At 39.0% G+C, this 16,083-nt stretch overlaps 1 protein-coding gene across 3 annotated transcripts in view; it reads right to left on the reverse strand.

Annotated features, from left to right (window-relative positions):
- Positions 1-484: 484 nt before the first annotated feature.
- CAV1 (caveolin 1) overlaps positions 485-16,083 on the reverse strand; it is a 45,208-nt gene continuing 29,609 nt past the window's right edge. For all 3 annotated transcript variants that reach the window (XM_006162378.3, XM_014593212.2, XM_027765917.1), the window contains exon 3: positions 485-2,732. In XM_006162378.3, the coding sequence (XP_006162440.1) occupies positions 2,391-2,732 (342 nt within the window). In that variant the 3' untranslated portion in view covers positions 485-2,390. The remainder of the gene's footprint in view (positions 2,733-16,083) is intronic.

A 16,083-nucleotide genomic window follows, 5' to 3' on the forward strand; every position in this document is an offset into this window, starting at 1 on the left:
ACCCTGACTAATATAAAACTCCTGAAGGTAGACTTAGCCAAAAACAAAAATAAAAATAAACTGTGACTGAAATAATAACTCTCAAAAAAATCTCACTTAAGGCATAACAAAGCTAGCATCACCCCTCAAATAGAAACCATTTTATTTGCCAAGTAAGAGTATTAGTATTTATCACACAAGGTTGTTGGGGGCTCAAATGAGATGACATACGTAAAATATTGGATAAATTGTGAAAAAAAAAACCCTCCAGTATTAATTAAAATTTTTGTCTGAACTATGAATGGTCATGATCTTAGCAGAAAGAGCCCACTTAAATGACTGAAATATTGAAAAATGGAATGCCGTGCCCCCTCCCCCTGGCAAACACACCACAGATATATACCACATACCATGCATATGCTCTCTGTATGCAAACACACAGACACAGCTACATAGACAATGACACATAAACACCTATTTGGGGGGAAAATGATGAAACGGACTGTTGAACTGTTAAACATTTTTATTGTGGAGACTTGTAACATTTATAGGACATGCAGGATAAAAAAAGTGTAAAATATATCAGTAAGCATATAAAATTTCAGCAGTTTTTTGGACCAGCATTTGATTTGCATCAGGCACTAAGCATCTATATAAACAGACATGTCTTGGGATACACAGTTTACAGATTGCATCACAAAGCCATTTCCCAAGTGATTTTCCGCATATAAAGATAAAAATATCTTTACATTTAAAAAGTATGCAGTATAGTACATTTTCAGTTATGTACACAGTTTAAAAGTAAAACTATGTCCATGCCAGTGTCTGTTTTAAATGCAAAAAAAAAAAAAAATTAAAGTAGGTAACGACAGGTTGGTAATTAAAGTGTCAGGAAAATTGGAAGAAGCAAAAAAAAAAAAAAAATTGAGCGTATGAAAATAAAAATAAAAGCATAACTGAAGGTTAAAAAAAAAAAAGTCCCGAAGAGCAGAATCACAATATGAGCAGGAGGAATAAAAAGCTTTTGGCTGTACCAGGAAGCTTTCTGTATGACTCAGGTTTACAGGTGAAATTCCTCAGTTTGAGTTCATAAGAATTTGAACTGATTCCAGCAAAATTACCTCCATCTTTTATTATCGCCTCCTCCCCCATCTTCTCTCTAAACTAAGTGATGCTTGGACTAGCTAGGTCCAAAGCTCCTGGCCAGGGGGAGGGGCCGCATGTCACAGCATAACAGACGGTTGCAAGTGCTTTACTTAGAAGGGTCATGTTTGCAACAACTCTGACAGTCTCACACAATGGCCTCCACTTTGACAGCCCTTCCCCGGAGGCCCACTGATCAGCTGAAAAGGGAGCACAATGTTGAGCCACTAAACCACCCCAGTGATGGATTAGTTTGGATTCAGAAAAGCGTGATTATTCTTGAAAATAAATGAAGCTGAATAGACATGCTGACCTCATTCAGCTGATGAGAGGCAGGGAAAGTTGGCTTCCACTCCTGCCAGCCCAGAGAGGCTCAGCCCCATTTGTCCACTTTAATTTGTTTCATCAGGCTAATGTCCACCATACGTGTTGTGGAGAAAGATGCCGCATGATCAAGTGCAGACAGGAGCTTCACCGGACTCTTCTCTCAGAGTAGAGACAAGCATGGAGATCTAGCTAATGGATTTTCTAATTCCGATCTTTAGAGAGACTTAGCGAAAGTTGATGAATTAGATCCTATTTGAAAAGGAAAATGTAAAAAAAACAATAACAAAAACAAAACAGGAGGGCACTTAGGTCTCGTTATCTGTAATATATAACAAATATTTAGGTACAGATACTATTGTAGGTTAAAATTTCAAGAAGAGTAAGGCATTAGTTGAATCATGTGAATGCAGAAGATTATGTTTCCTAACTTGACACAGATCATTAGATCCCACTGGGTCATTAAAATGAATGGCAGTGATCCACTAACTCTTCAGATGTTGGAGAAAAAGTTTGCTTTAAGATCTGCCCACAAACCTGTACACTCAATTTCCATAACCTGGAATTCTTCCCTTCCCATAAAATGATCAACATTTTAAAGCAGGCAATTGAGGTTATTGGTTCTTTTTTTTTCTCCTTCATTCTTCATATTTTTCTCAAATATTTTTCAATAATATTTTCATATTTTAGTCCATAAAACAATGATCGATCCACACGCAAATAAAAAAGGTAAAGACAAAGAATTAAATGGGTTTAAAAAATTCAGACTGCCAAAAAACCCCAGATGAAATAGCTCAGAAGAGATAGTGATTTTTTTGTTCTGAACCAAGATAATTCATTCATGAAGGCTTGCTGTACTAGCAACTTGAAACTTGAAATCGGCACCAAGAAAATTAAAAAGAAAAAAAAAAGAATCAGGTATACTTCTATCCTTGAAATGTCATTCATATTTCTTTCTGCATGTTGACACGGATGTTGCTGAAGATTTTACCAACAGCTTCAAAGAATGGGTCACAGAAGGTGTGGACGTAGATGGAATAGACACGGCTGATGCACTGAATCTCAATCAGGAAGCTCTTAATGCATGGTACCACTGCCCAGATGTGCAGGAAAGAGAGGATGGCAAAGTAAATGCCCCAGATGAGTGCCATTGGAATGCCAAAGAGGCCAGACAGTAAGCGGTAAAACCAGTACTTCGTCACTGTGAAGGTGGTGAAGCTGGCCTTCCAGATGCCGTCAAAACTGTGAGTTCCTTCTGGTTCTGCAATCACATCTTCGAAGTCAATCTAAAAGGAAGAAATGACAGAATGTGAGCATAAGAATAGAAAAAAAGAGGGAGCAAAAAGCCATTCATCAATATCCACAAACCTATATTAGGTTTTATGTGCCAGTTCTATGTGACATGCTTAAAAGAAAACAACAGTGATAGCAACATTTGGAGCTCACTGGAAATACATATTATATATCAATTGGACTCTACTCTGACCTTACATTAACTCTTAGGGCAAGTCCAGGAGAACCTTGAGAGCATGTTCTCTGGTATTTTTGTTTGTTTGTTTTTGTGTTTGACCATGTTAATGAAAACTGCTGCCCAAGGGAAAACCAAATGGATGGATGTGATCAAAGTTCTTGCCTTAAAGTCAAACCCTTGATTCAGATATAGGCATTCAGTAACATGTAAAGACCATGACATAATTTAACTGCTTCTGAAGACAATCACACACACGATATTAGAGAGTAGTTATCAATAGTTCAAAATTGATTAATGACTCTTCAAATGGTAAGTGAGGAAAATTTCTTCAAAAAATTAGATAATTTTGAACTGTGAGTTATGAAGAAGGCTTCATGGGGTGATGAGATTAATAGGGTATGATTTGGAAAGGAAGGAAGTAGGGATCTTAGAAACTCTGTGAGCAAAGCTCCAGAAACAAGCAAGGGTGAGTAAAGTCAGTGTCACAGGCAGAGTCAATCTGTGTGGCCAAGACCGGAAAGACAGGGTGAGGCCAAACTAGGTATTATTTTACACATAGTTGGGTAGCCAGTTCAACCACTCAAGTGTGGCAGCTGTATGAAGGGACTTAAAGTAGTTTGAAACCCAAAAGAGTTAATGACTACCTGCAGCAATGCAGCCAAGCTCAGGATTAGGGGATGAGAAATTGGATGTCTCCATGCAACTGTTCAATGCCAAAGAACCACCTTTAATTTATTTTTCAAAGATGAATTTGTTTTGTAAGAGGATTTGGTGAATTCAAAATTAAAAATGCTAGTGCAGGTGTTCTTAATCTGATGTCAAAGGATGGGCAATGTTCTTAATCTGATGTCAAAGGATGGGCAATGGCTGTGTGTGGATGCCCTGAAACAGGTAAACACATTTTGAATGTGTAATGGAATCACTTTTATTAGAGAGGCCTTATCAGTTTATAGTCTATTAACTCTAAAGGGTTAGGAAGAACTGTATAGCAGGCAGAAGATTCCTGTCTTCTCACAAAGTAGACTTTAAGCAAGTCTGCCTTGAGATTCTTTTCTGAGGGAAGAATAGTTACTAATATTTGTTGACTTGGTAATAACTCTAGTTTCCTAAGCATACATATAATACTATTTTCAATGAACATATTTGAAATTCTGCAGCCTCCTTTTAAGTTTCTTAGTACGTTTCTGGGTGCCTGCATTGTCAGTGCTTTCTAAAAACTGTTAACAAGCACAATTTATCCTCAAGCATCCAAGTGAATTTAGAACAGGTCCCTATGGGTCAATGACAACACAATAAAATAGCATATTATATAAATATATTCAGTTAGTTGTTGCATTAGTCTTGTAATGTTAAAGTGGTTTTAAGAATATTAAAAGAACAGCCAATTAATTGCACCTGACCAAAAAAACCCCAGAAAAACAAGAACAAAAAACCATGACAGGTTAAAGAAACACAATAGTCAGAAATAAAGCTTAGTTTTTTCTTGACCTCCATTTCTACAGTAGTAACCATATTAAGTTTTCATGAGGAGTACATGAGATAATTTATGGAAAATACTTAGAACAGTGCAGATCATAGCAATATAGTAAATGCTCAATAAATAGTAGAATTAGTGGCCTGGATGATGGTGCAGTGGTAAAATACAATGTTCTGAGGAGCTGACCCACAAGTGAAGATTTCAGGTTCACATCTGGACACCTCTCTGAGTATACCCAACATACATGGGTATATGATCCAAACTGGCTGAAGTTGGGGTGAGTCATGGCATCAAGACCCTGTTGAGGGTAGTGTCATTCTGTATCTCTTGCTAATGGAAGAAATAAATGAACTTAAAAAATAACTAGTAGCATTAAGAAATTATTTGCTCTGGGTGACTAAGCTGTTCTTCGTTTTCTTTTTTTTTTTTTTTTTTTCAACTTTGCCAGAGAATACGTGTGCTCACGAGAGAGAGAGAGAGAGAGAAAGAGAAACTGAGAAAGCAGCCCTCATGAAGAATGGAAGTGCTACCATCCCTTCTCCTGCTTCTTTTGATATTTCAGGCATACCGTACACACACACACACGTGCCTGTATTTCTCAAGGCACCAGTCCAGGACTCAAACCACACAGTTGGCTAAATGGGATCTAGCTGTCTTTCCCACCTTGCCACAGACTGTACTGACCGGGCCACAAAGCACACAGTGGATATGAATTCAAAACCTACCATTGGTTCAAAATAAGTCTATTTTCAGGAAGGAAATTAAAAAAAAAAATTTAAAGAATTATTTTATTTAACTTCATTTATTTATGTATGTATATTAATTTGACCAGAGACGGGCAAAGCAAGAGAGAGACAGAAAGAAAGTAAGAAAGCAAGCTGCAGGGTCCAGGACTTGAACCATGATTGGCCATGTGGGAGTCCAGTGTCCTTAGCCACCACATCACTTGCTGGCCTTAGGAAGGAAATTTTAAGTCTATTTGTAAGCACCTCCATAACAGTCAACTGAGATGCATGTTATTATTTGCCAGGACCTACTGCAGAATGTGTTTTTCTGAGTGTGGGGGTTGTGCATTAGAAATAAACATAAAAATAATCACACACAGACATACAAGTATAGAAAAGGGAGGATTGGGTGGGCCTAATTTCTCTGATGGAGAAATTGTGACCTGGAACTAGCCTCAGGTTTATTCTTTTAGAGGACAGAAAATGGGGGAAGAGAAAATGGAATGTAAAGCCAGTTGTTTTGAATGTTAATCATCTGAAGATGCAAAAAAGACTGGCACCATGTAGTTTCTCTGATCTTTTTTGGGGCAAAATACTATACACACATGTGGAGTCCTTAGACATGTGGAGTCCTTAGAATATGCTACAGCTAGCATATTCACATGCAAATTGCTTTAATCACTATGCAAATGGAACTCACAGAACCATGTTTCTGCATGTGTCTAAAGGTTGCTATGTTTGCTCAGATTGGCCACTCTCCACAATTATACCCATTTTACAGATGAGAGTACCTAAGGAAATTAAGAAATCGATGAAAGGATCAGCAGATGGTGTAATGGTTACGTAGCTGAACTCCCACTTAGTCGACCATAGTTTGAGTTCCCAACCCAGTGGGTTAAAACTTACGCTGGGTGTATGTGCACATGTGTCCCAATTCCCAAGAGAATAATGAAGAAGAGATTCTGGTGTGACCATCCCCCCTGGGGAATAATTTCTCACTTTCTGCCTCTCCATGTCTCTCTGGTGAGTGCACTCACCCTAGAGCAAAATATCTCTCTAAAAAAGAAAAAAGAAATTGATCGAGGTCACATAGATACTAAGAAGCAAGTTTGCACTCCTTTTGTCTGTATCCCTGGAACTACAAGCCCTTACAATAGCCTTGCTTAATATTTTCTGAAACAGATATGCCTTCTAAAATATTCACATTTTGATTCTTATAGGACTTATTTTTGTTAATGTTTCCTCTGAGGATGTCTAGTAACTAGAAGTTTATTTAAATATCTTATATTGTTTATTTATACTTTTGGTACTGATTTTATTTTTATAGCCTTGAATAATTTGTTCTCATAATCCTAGGTATCTACCAGGGACTGTCACTCTAATTGGAAAATATGTACACTGAGGCAGAAAATGATTAAATGGGCCAGACATTCTCAAGGTCCCAAATGAATTAGTGAAAAAGGTGAAATTGGAACTCTGACTTCCTGATTCGCAGGCCTGTATTCAGCTTTGTGCTCCACACCATTTCCCTAAGAGCTTACATCATACTCCCTATATATTTTACTTTCCTTGCCAGCCCCATTCATATTTCTAGGTCTTCTGTAAGTCTCATGTTGCCTTCCAAGGCATTGACTTAAAAGATTTCTATGTGAGCATAGGAGAAATATCCTTTTTACAGTGTGGACAAACATTTTTATATATCTAGGGTGATGAAAACTAGAAAGAATATTAAAGAAAATCCTAATTGTACTTTTTAACTTGTATTCAGAATCTACTACACCCAACAGAGCTTTTTTGTTTTGTTATTGTTGTAAGAGTGAGCCTGTGCTTGCAGGGACAGGGAGAAGGGGAGGAGAAAGTACTTCCTAATGGGGTGTGGCCATACCATAATCTCTTCTCCATTTCTCTATCCTGTCAAGATGTTGAGCATGCATATGCATGTGTCTGACATGTTCTTCAAGCCACCAAGACCAGGGCTTCAACAGAGGTTGGCTATGTGGGATCCAGGTTCCCTTATACGCCGGGCTATGGAGTAGGCTCCCAACAAAATTCTGCTAAATGAACAGTCATTCCATTATTCTATTTAAGGCAATTGAAAATTCCATATCAATCAAAGAATAGCTGCTTTGGTGGATGCATAGATATTTGAACCGAGGAGATCTTTAAAGAAATGGAGTCCCACTTGAGGGGGAGAAATTGATGATCAAAGTGATATGACTGGACTTTCAATGGCAGATATGGGATTGGAACTCAGGCTTAAGAACTCTCCTGGGCTCTTCCCCTATTGCCTGCTATCACCACACACCACCCATCAGTCTCAATGCTCTATTTTGTGACCAGTGCAAAAGGCAGCTAGGCTCACATCTGAACTTAAGTATCGCCTTACTCTCAAGAAGTTCCACAAGTCTATTTGTCAAGTGAATGATGGAACTTTCTCACAATCCTCAATGTGCTTATTACTTATATGCAGCATCAGTTTGATTTGTCTCTGATGAACACAGTTACTCCTGAGTGCCATTTACTAGGGGCGTCACTCCACTTACTCTTTTTTTAAGGGCTTGGTCGGAAGCAGTACTTTATCTGCTCACTTAGATTTGGAGCAGAACAGAAATTAGAAATTTGCTTTAAAATAAGGAAACAACAAACCCAGAAGATGTAGATGCCATTGAATTTCTTAGAATCAGATGCCACAGAGTAGGTTGGATTATTCCTCCAACAACTGATTTTCTGTTCTGTCATCTATGGAACAAGTTGTCCTGGCAAAACTCACTATACAGACCTAAAGATCAAAGGCTTCAGTGATATTTATGTGTCTTCACAGATGCTTTATAAGGAATCAACAGTTTATATTACTAGATTTTTATAAATGACATTAAATACCTTTGAACAACATTGGCTTATGATGCTACAGCTTCAGAAACATAAGTTAACAAAAATCTAGCAGCAGACGTCAAGAAAAGCAATCTGTCTTCTTATGTTTTGATAATACTTGTCTAATGCAGTACGTCTCTGAAGATTTCATCTTGTTAAATGGATCTGAAGACAATATTTTAAAAACAGTTTATATGTACACAGGCTTGAAAAAACACTATGGGTTCATTTTTCTTTACTCAAAATCTGAATAAAAATATTTATTTTATTTTATTTCTGAATAAGAAAGTTTCAGGAGGGAAATTCTAAGTACATTTGGAATTTTGTACACACTGATGTTTAACATTCTATTTCTATAGGAAAATATCTCTTACTGTTAGTGAGAATTGTGATTACAGTGTATATACAGAACACACAAAAACAATACATAAAATGTTTACAGAAGATTTTTCTGTTGCCTGTTCAAATTCAGAGTCCCACTGCTCTGCAAACAGAATTCTAATTTATTCAGATAACAGTAGTAAGCCTTTGATCTCAGAGAGAAGTCATGAATGGTTTAGAATTGCCATGGTAATGCTATTGATAGTTTCCTGGAAAAGTGATTAGTTTAGGGCAAGCCAGACTCAGTCCTGGACAGTGAGATCTAAGTAGAATTCTGCTGGGCTGGCTTCCCGGGGAAGTTTTATCTTACCTATGGCATTGCCTTTTTCCTCCTCCATCCTGTTAGAACATGGTGGCATTGCTTACATGGACAGAAGTCATTGAGTGACCACGACGTAACATGTATGATTAAACGGTCAAGAGATTCAAAATATGCTGCTTTTTGCCATTATCAAGCTGTTGAAATCATATCAGCACCCCTAGACTTTTTCTTATGTGATACATATATGCACTTATTTTTAAACCATAGCTGTTCATGTTTCTGGTGTCCCTAAAACACTAATTCCTATTAGTTGGTTTAATAGATATACATCTCCTTATTTGGAAACATGAATTCAATTTCTGACCTCAACATATCTTGCCTTTTCTTAAAGTTTATTTATTTCTTTGTTCAAAGAGAAAGAAAGAGAGAGGGGGAAGAAAAAAGGAGAGAGAAAAAAAATGCTCCCAACATGGTCTTCACATTGCAATCCACCCCAGTTTAGGCAGCCCTGGATCAAGGGCGTGTGCATGCTCAGTGTGTTTAGGGAGGTCCAGCCTCAAAGAGTGTTGCATTACTGCTTTGCCACCATCTGGCCCCTTTGTATTTTTTTAACAGTAATAGACGCTGTTCCCATAGTAGACTGCTTAACCTGTATCATAATATGTTAGCTTTACATTACTATTAGTTTTAGCAAAGCATAAATAAATAGGATGATAAATTGTGTATGTCTGAAACAAGTTAATACATTTTTTTTCATCTTGAAAAATCACATTTGGATGTGATAGATTGCATTTAAGATTGCTGTGGGTGAGCCCCTCTCCTGGTATTCATGTCCTGGTGTGATACCCTCCTTTTGAGTGTGGGCTGGGCTTAGTAATTTACTTTAAAAATAGTAACACATGGCTAAACTGATAGGCTGCCAATCTTGAGATGAGGTCACAAAGGGTTGTGACAATTGTCTTACTTGCCTTTTTGCTGTCTTACTTGTTTGCTTTGCTAGAAACCAGCTGCCGTGTTCTGAGCTGCACTGTGGAGAGACCCATGTGGAAAGGAACCGAGGTTGAGGCCTGTGGTCAACAACCACTGAGGCACAGAACCCCACATGCCAACAGCCCCAGACTGAATCCTGCCATCTACCATGTGAGTGAGGTTGGATGAAGATCATCCCCCTGCTTGTCCTTGAGAAGATGGTAGCCCTGACACCTGGATAGAACCCCATGAGATCCCTGAACAGAACCACTTAAATTATTCACACTTTGATTCCTGACATAGAAACTGTTAAGATGATTATTGTTGTTGCAGGCCACTGAATTTAGGGGGTAGTTTGTTACACAGCTATAGACAAATAATATAATTCTAAACAAATCACGTTTATTTTAATAATCATTTCTTATTTTGTATTTTATTGCTCTTTTCTATTAGACAATTGAATTTTTACACTTACAGAAAAGTGAATGTCTAGCAAATGCTCTGGAATTTGGTCCTAGGGCAAAATCCAGAAACGTAAAAGGAAATACAGCATTTACAACTTCTTACTATTTATGCCAAATAGACTAATAGAAAAATTTTAGGCTACTGATAATGTTTGGGTAGCACTACCAGCCTATAAATATAGCGGCTTGGATTTGTAACCAGATATGCACCCAAAACTAAAGGCCAGCTCCATCTAGAGGGCCAATCATTAAACCTAGACCCTTGAATATAATGCTCTGAATGCACTAGCAGTGTGTTTTCATTTCTCGGGAGCTCTCAGAAGCGATAATGCTACAAATAAATCACTGAAGGAAGGGTAATTGTTAAAATACAGACTCATAGCCAGCTCCAGGTAGTATAGAGCAAGGCAGGAGATCTATATGAGGGAGTCTTCAGAAAGTTTACAGGGACCAGCAGTTGGAGTAATGGCTATGTCGCTGGACTCCCACATAGTCAACCGCGGTTTGAGTCCTGGACCCAGTGGCTTAAACTCACACTGGGCGCATGTGCATGTGTGCCCAAGAGGAGAATGGAGGAGAAGAGATTGTGGCATGACCATACCCCTTGGGAGGTGATTTCTCGCTTTCTATCTCTCTGTCTCTTTCTGTCTTTCTGGTGAGTGCACACTCCCTATAGCAAAAACCTCTCAAAAAAAAAAATTATAAAAACTGTGTTTTATGGAAAAAAAAAACTATGTTTGTATTTCAAACCTTTCTTGCACCATACTTTAATTCCATTTTTCATTAACTTTTTGAACTCTCACTGTATTTTTAGCAAAATTTCTTTTCTTTTCTCATGTAAAAAGACTACAGTGGAATGTACCATGACCCTTTGAATTTAATAACAGCTCCTTTTCACTCATGGCACTTTACTTCTCCATGTCTAAGAGCCTGTGTTTGCTCCTACTTCTCCCTGGGATCTCCCCATGTGCTGGATGGCATTTGGACACTGGTGGCTAAATAAATGGAAATACTCTCTGGAAGGCTTTTGCTAATTTAAGCCCATAAATGTGTGTTATGGGGACAAGTATAAATGACTATTCATTATTATGAAAAGCATAACAAACTGATGATAGAAATCCTAGCTTATTTTCATTATTCTAAACCCAGTATAAACAAACACACATTTTTAACAAATCAGATACCTACTTCTAAAATCTTAGCCTATATACCAATCCCAGTCATACACAGAGAGGGGTTAGGCCAATTTTAAACTCCCTTCTTTGTTCCCACACATATTTCCAACATGTTGAGCTGTCTTTGAAGTCAATGGAATAAATGTGCGGGAGTGTATGGGTGCTGAGAGGATTGAGAAATAGTGCAATTAAATGTTACCAGAACATAAGAACTTTGCTTTAATACGCATGTCGTTTCAAGCTTTTCTGGGCCAAACTGGCACCACTGGGGAAGAGGCTGCAGTGTTCTTGCAGCTCCTCCTGAGACCAGGAGGCCTGGGTTATATTGTAAATGCCTGTAGATTACCTGAGTTCTCAGATTCACCCATGGCCTGAGGAAAATGCAAACCTGGGAGGGAACACTGACATTGACTTGTGCTTGGGGCTCAGGCATGTGCTCCCCTGGACTGGCAGATTGCTAGGATAGTCTCTTGGGGAGGAAGGAAGAGGACTGTGATACTAACCAAGGTTTTAAGGTGGAAGAAGGCAGAGGGTGGACAGTTATCTACTTCTGTGTGTGAGTGAAGAAGGTTAAGAGTGTGCGGTCGGGGTATGAAGAGGACTTGCAGTCACTGGCTTGGGCTTCTATTATAGTCTGATTTGACTCTGGATTGATCTCCTTATTACTTTCTGGTAATTACAGAAGCCTGGGAATATGTCTTACATTTATAGTGCCTCATTTCACTCTTCTGCTTCTCTTTGCAAACTTGGGACGTTGTAGGTTATTTTCATAAGAATGGTAAGTAGTCTTTTATTTCCCCACCAAAAAAAAGATCACTGAATGTATAAACTACTGGACCAAGACTATGATTTAGGGTAGGGTCTACATCTGTTGCAACTATCCTAGTATCCGCCATAAGACCTGGTAGTACTAGGCACGTATTGGCTAGCAAATAAATATTTCTTCAATAGATATAATTGTAAAGGAGCTATAAATGTTCCTGGGAAGCCATAATATTATCTCTTGTGAATTCTCTGCTGAAAACACCAATAACACTTTTACTTATGTATTCATCTATTTTTTGGCATCCTTTTTTAATTCCAAATGATTTTCTTGGTTGTTTTTTTGTTGTTGTTATTTTTGTTTGTTTGCTGGTTTTTTTCTCATAGCTTTATAAGGGGACTACAAAAGTCTGTGGACAAAAATGGAATTAAAGTACAAATTTTTTGGTACAAAAAAAGTAAAGGAAATCTGTATAGTTTTTTCTAATACTTACTTTCCATGAACTTTTGAAGTGCTTTCTTAGACTATCACTGATAATCTCAAAATGAAATGGAGATTGGTTATCATTTAGGTGACCTGGTTAGCATGGATAGCCCACAGAAGAGGGGGCAATTCAAGTTCAGAATTCTTTACCTTTAAAGAAAAATGATTTAGAAAATATAGATGAAAAGTAGTCTGGGTTTTGACCCAGTCATCTGAATGACCACAGTTATGTAGACCTGGCCTGGCAGTTGGGACACACACTGGAGCATGATGGGTTAGGGGTGAGGTCTTTGAGGGAGCAGGATGAACAGCCTGAGCCAGCCCCACTGAAGAAGGAGCAGGGGAGGAGTGTGGCTTTGGTACCTTTGGTACCTCTAGCCTCCACTTTTTCTTGTCTGTCTTTCTGTGAGGACGCATTCCTGGTGCTGGAGGAAGGCGTATAGGCAACTTATACTCTAGAATGAATATTGGTGACTGGTTTCTTTTTTCGTGGGGGTGGGAGGTACCCAGAGAAGGAGGAACATCATTTCTGGTTGTCCTTTAAGTCATTAATGGACTTTGTATATCGGCATGGAAGGTATGTTCTGAGGCAAGAGACCCACCGTACATAGACCTGGGAATAACAATGACTTATATTATAGAGTACCATGTGCCTACGTGGATTCACATCACAGCATGTCCTGTGTGTGAGGACCTGCAAGGGGCATATTAGTCTTCCCATTTTACAGATGAAGAGACTGAGCTTCAGGAAAGTTATAATCAGAGGCTGGACCAAACCCAGGACTTCAGCCTCTTGTCTTCTCCCTCCATCACCTCACTCTTTTAAACCTCACCCCAAAGTCCTGGTTCTATTTTTTGCAGCCTTGCTCATTCAAACAGGATGAGGGAGAATTTCTGAGTCCAGAGCCTTTGGTTGCTCCCCCTTGCCTGCACCCATATTTCTCATCCAAACCAATAGAAAATGTCTCCAGTGACTCAGCTTAAAGCTATTTCTACCAAGGAAAGGGTGTGTGATCTGAGCCAGAGGATGTGGCTAGTTTTCTCTGTTCTCAATCTCCACTTTCAGTGCTCTTTTAGCTCCAACAACTTTGCTCTTCTCTGGCCAAGTCCCCGAAGGCCTTTGATTGACCACTAGGATACCCATTGTCTTGTCATCTCTTTCTGGCTTTTCTTCACTCACCATAACATTATTTCCCCCCCCTCCCCCATATCCTACTCCTTTAGGGATAATAGCTCTTAGACATTAGTGTACTCAAAAGAATTTTCTGGGGATGTTTGCTAAAATGCAGATTCCTGGGCTTTGTGATTCTGAATCAGTGGTCTGAGGCATCAGTAACTCCTCCAGCATTTTGATGCTGTTGATCTGAGGACATTTTTAGAAATAAAACCTGCCTCATTCTTCGAAGATGATATGATTTGAAAAACATGGCACTCATGTGAGGGAGTATGATGTTACTGTGTTGCTCTGAAAGGCACTTTTGAAAGGCAATATGGTGCCCTGGTTAATAGCATGGAGGCTGGAGTTGAGCTCTTGCTTTCTGGCATTAGCTTTTACAACCTAGTAAGCCTCTGTCAAATGTGGGTATGATAATACTTACGTTTTAGGGTGGTTCTGAGTATTAAATGAGTTAACTTATACAAAATGTTTAGGACAGTTCCTAGTGCATCAAGACCTCTGGCCCACGCTGGCCAGGAGAACTGGGGAAATGTCAGGGACTTCAGTTACAGCAAGAGGAAGATGGAGAGAGATTTTGAATAAGGCCAATCTGCTGCCATTCCTGAATTGGTTCATGTAGGTAGTTGCTTATTTTGCATTGTGCCATTAAGTGAGCAAAGGGATTAGCTCATCTCTAGCAAGTCAATTAGCCTCTTTAGTTTATTGTCATGAGGCATGTGGTGACCAAACATGCCCTAGGGGAGAAGATGGCTCAGCTGACTCATTAAGTGGACGAGTCAGAGAAAGTTGCACCAACACCAAGTACACAGGACTTTCTTTGCCTTATCTTATTCCTTCTTTCCTTTTGTTTGAAGGCACCCACCAGGTTTTCCTCTTGTTGAGAGGTAGTATTAATTATTTCAGCGTTCTTATTACACTTTGAAAATTAAAACTAAATTACCCTGTTCTAATAACAAAAATACGTATTTCTAGTTTACACTCTGTTGTGCACTGAGTATGTCCTTTTCAACAAGCTATGCTGAAGTCCTAATCCTCAGTATCTCAGAATGTGTCCTTATTTGGATACCAGGTCATTGCTGATGTAATTAGCTAACATGAAGTCACACTGGAGTAGGGCAGATAGGGTCATCCTATATGACCATGGTCCTTATAAGAAGACAGCCATGTGAAAACACACTGGGAAAGGCCATGTGATGATGGAGGCTGATTGAAGTTATGTAGCTATATTCTAAAGGATGCCAAATATTATCAGCAAACACCAGAAACAGAAATGAGGAAGAAGTCCTCTTGGTTTCAGAGGGAGCATGACCCTGCTGACACCTTGATTTCTGACTTCTGGCCTTCAAAATCAGGAGAAAATACATTTCTGTGGCTTTCAGCAACTCATTTTGTAATATTTTATTAGGGAAGCCCATAAACATTTCCTCTGAAACAAAAAAATTTTATCCTCAATGGTATGAGAATTTGGGGTTTCAGAGTGTTTTCATACCACTTCATGTAGGCTGCCTGCCCTTTCTTATGGAGACCCTAAAATCACACTTGGTGCATGTGAGACCAGCTGGCCGTAAGTCTTCAGTTTCAGGAAATGGAACCATATCCCTCCAATTCACATGACCCTACATTTTCTTTTTATTTGGAGAGATTTGTGTTTGCACTCAACAGAGAGACAGACAGTGAGAAATCACCACCACCCCCCCAGTGGGGGGAGGATTTGGCCATGCCACAATCCCTTTTCCATTCTTCACTCAGGATTTCGGACATGCATGCCCACGTTCCGGGTGTAAGTTTCAAGCTGCTGGGCCTGGGACTCAAACTGCAGTTGGCCATGTGGGAGTCCAGCTCCTTCACCAGTATGCCACCTGCTGGCCCTGACATTTTCATGACCATGAACACTAATTTGCAGATGACTCAGTACAAAGCAGGCTTCATATCTTTTGGTTCCTTTTTTTTTTTTTCTCCTTTGGGCTTTTATGTCAACTTGGTGTCACTTGTTAACATTGAGTGTCACCAAACAAGTGACATAAAACAGTGAACAGTGTAAAAATAGGCCAAACAAGATCCAGGGATAGGAGCATGGGGCCTGGGTAATTATTTCTAAATTTCAAAAGAGAGAAGTGATAACTTAGAGACACCTTTGCCATCTTTGGGGAGAAATAACTATAGCCCTTCACGGTGTTGAAATTTCTGTCCCCAGTAGAAAAGTCCTGACTTATTTAGTGCATGGAACTCTTATTTAATTCAAACATGCAATTATTAGTATTCATCCACAGACCTGGCCTGCCGACTGAATTCTGTGTTTACACTTGGGAGTTTGTTATTCTTTAACCTTCTGGGCGTGTCATGAGACAGATATGAATGATTACCGTACAAGAGAAAATAAAAGCTCTTTCTAATCTATCAAAGACACAAGAAACGGAAA

This window comes from Tupaia chinensis, unplaced genomic scaffold, assembly GCF_000334495.1.
Source record: "Tupaia chinensis unplaced genomic scaffold, TupChi_1.0 Scaffold139935_1, whole genome shotgun sequence".
In the NCBI taxonomy this organism is placed as follows: Eukaryota; Metazoa; Chordata; class Mammalia; order Scandentia; family Tupaiidae; genus Tupaia; species Tupaia belangeri.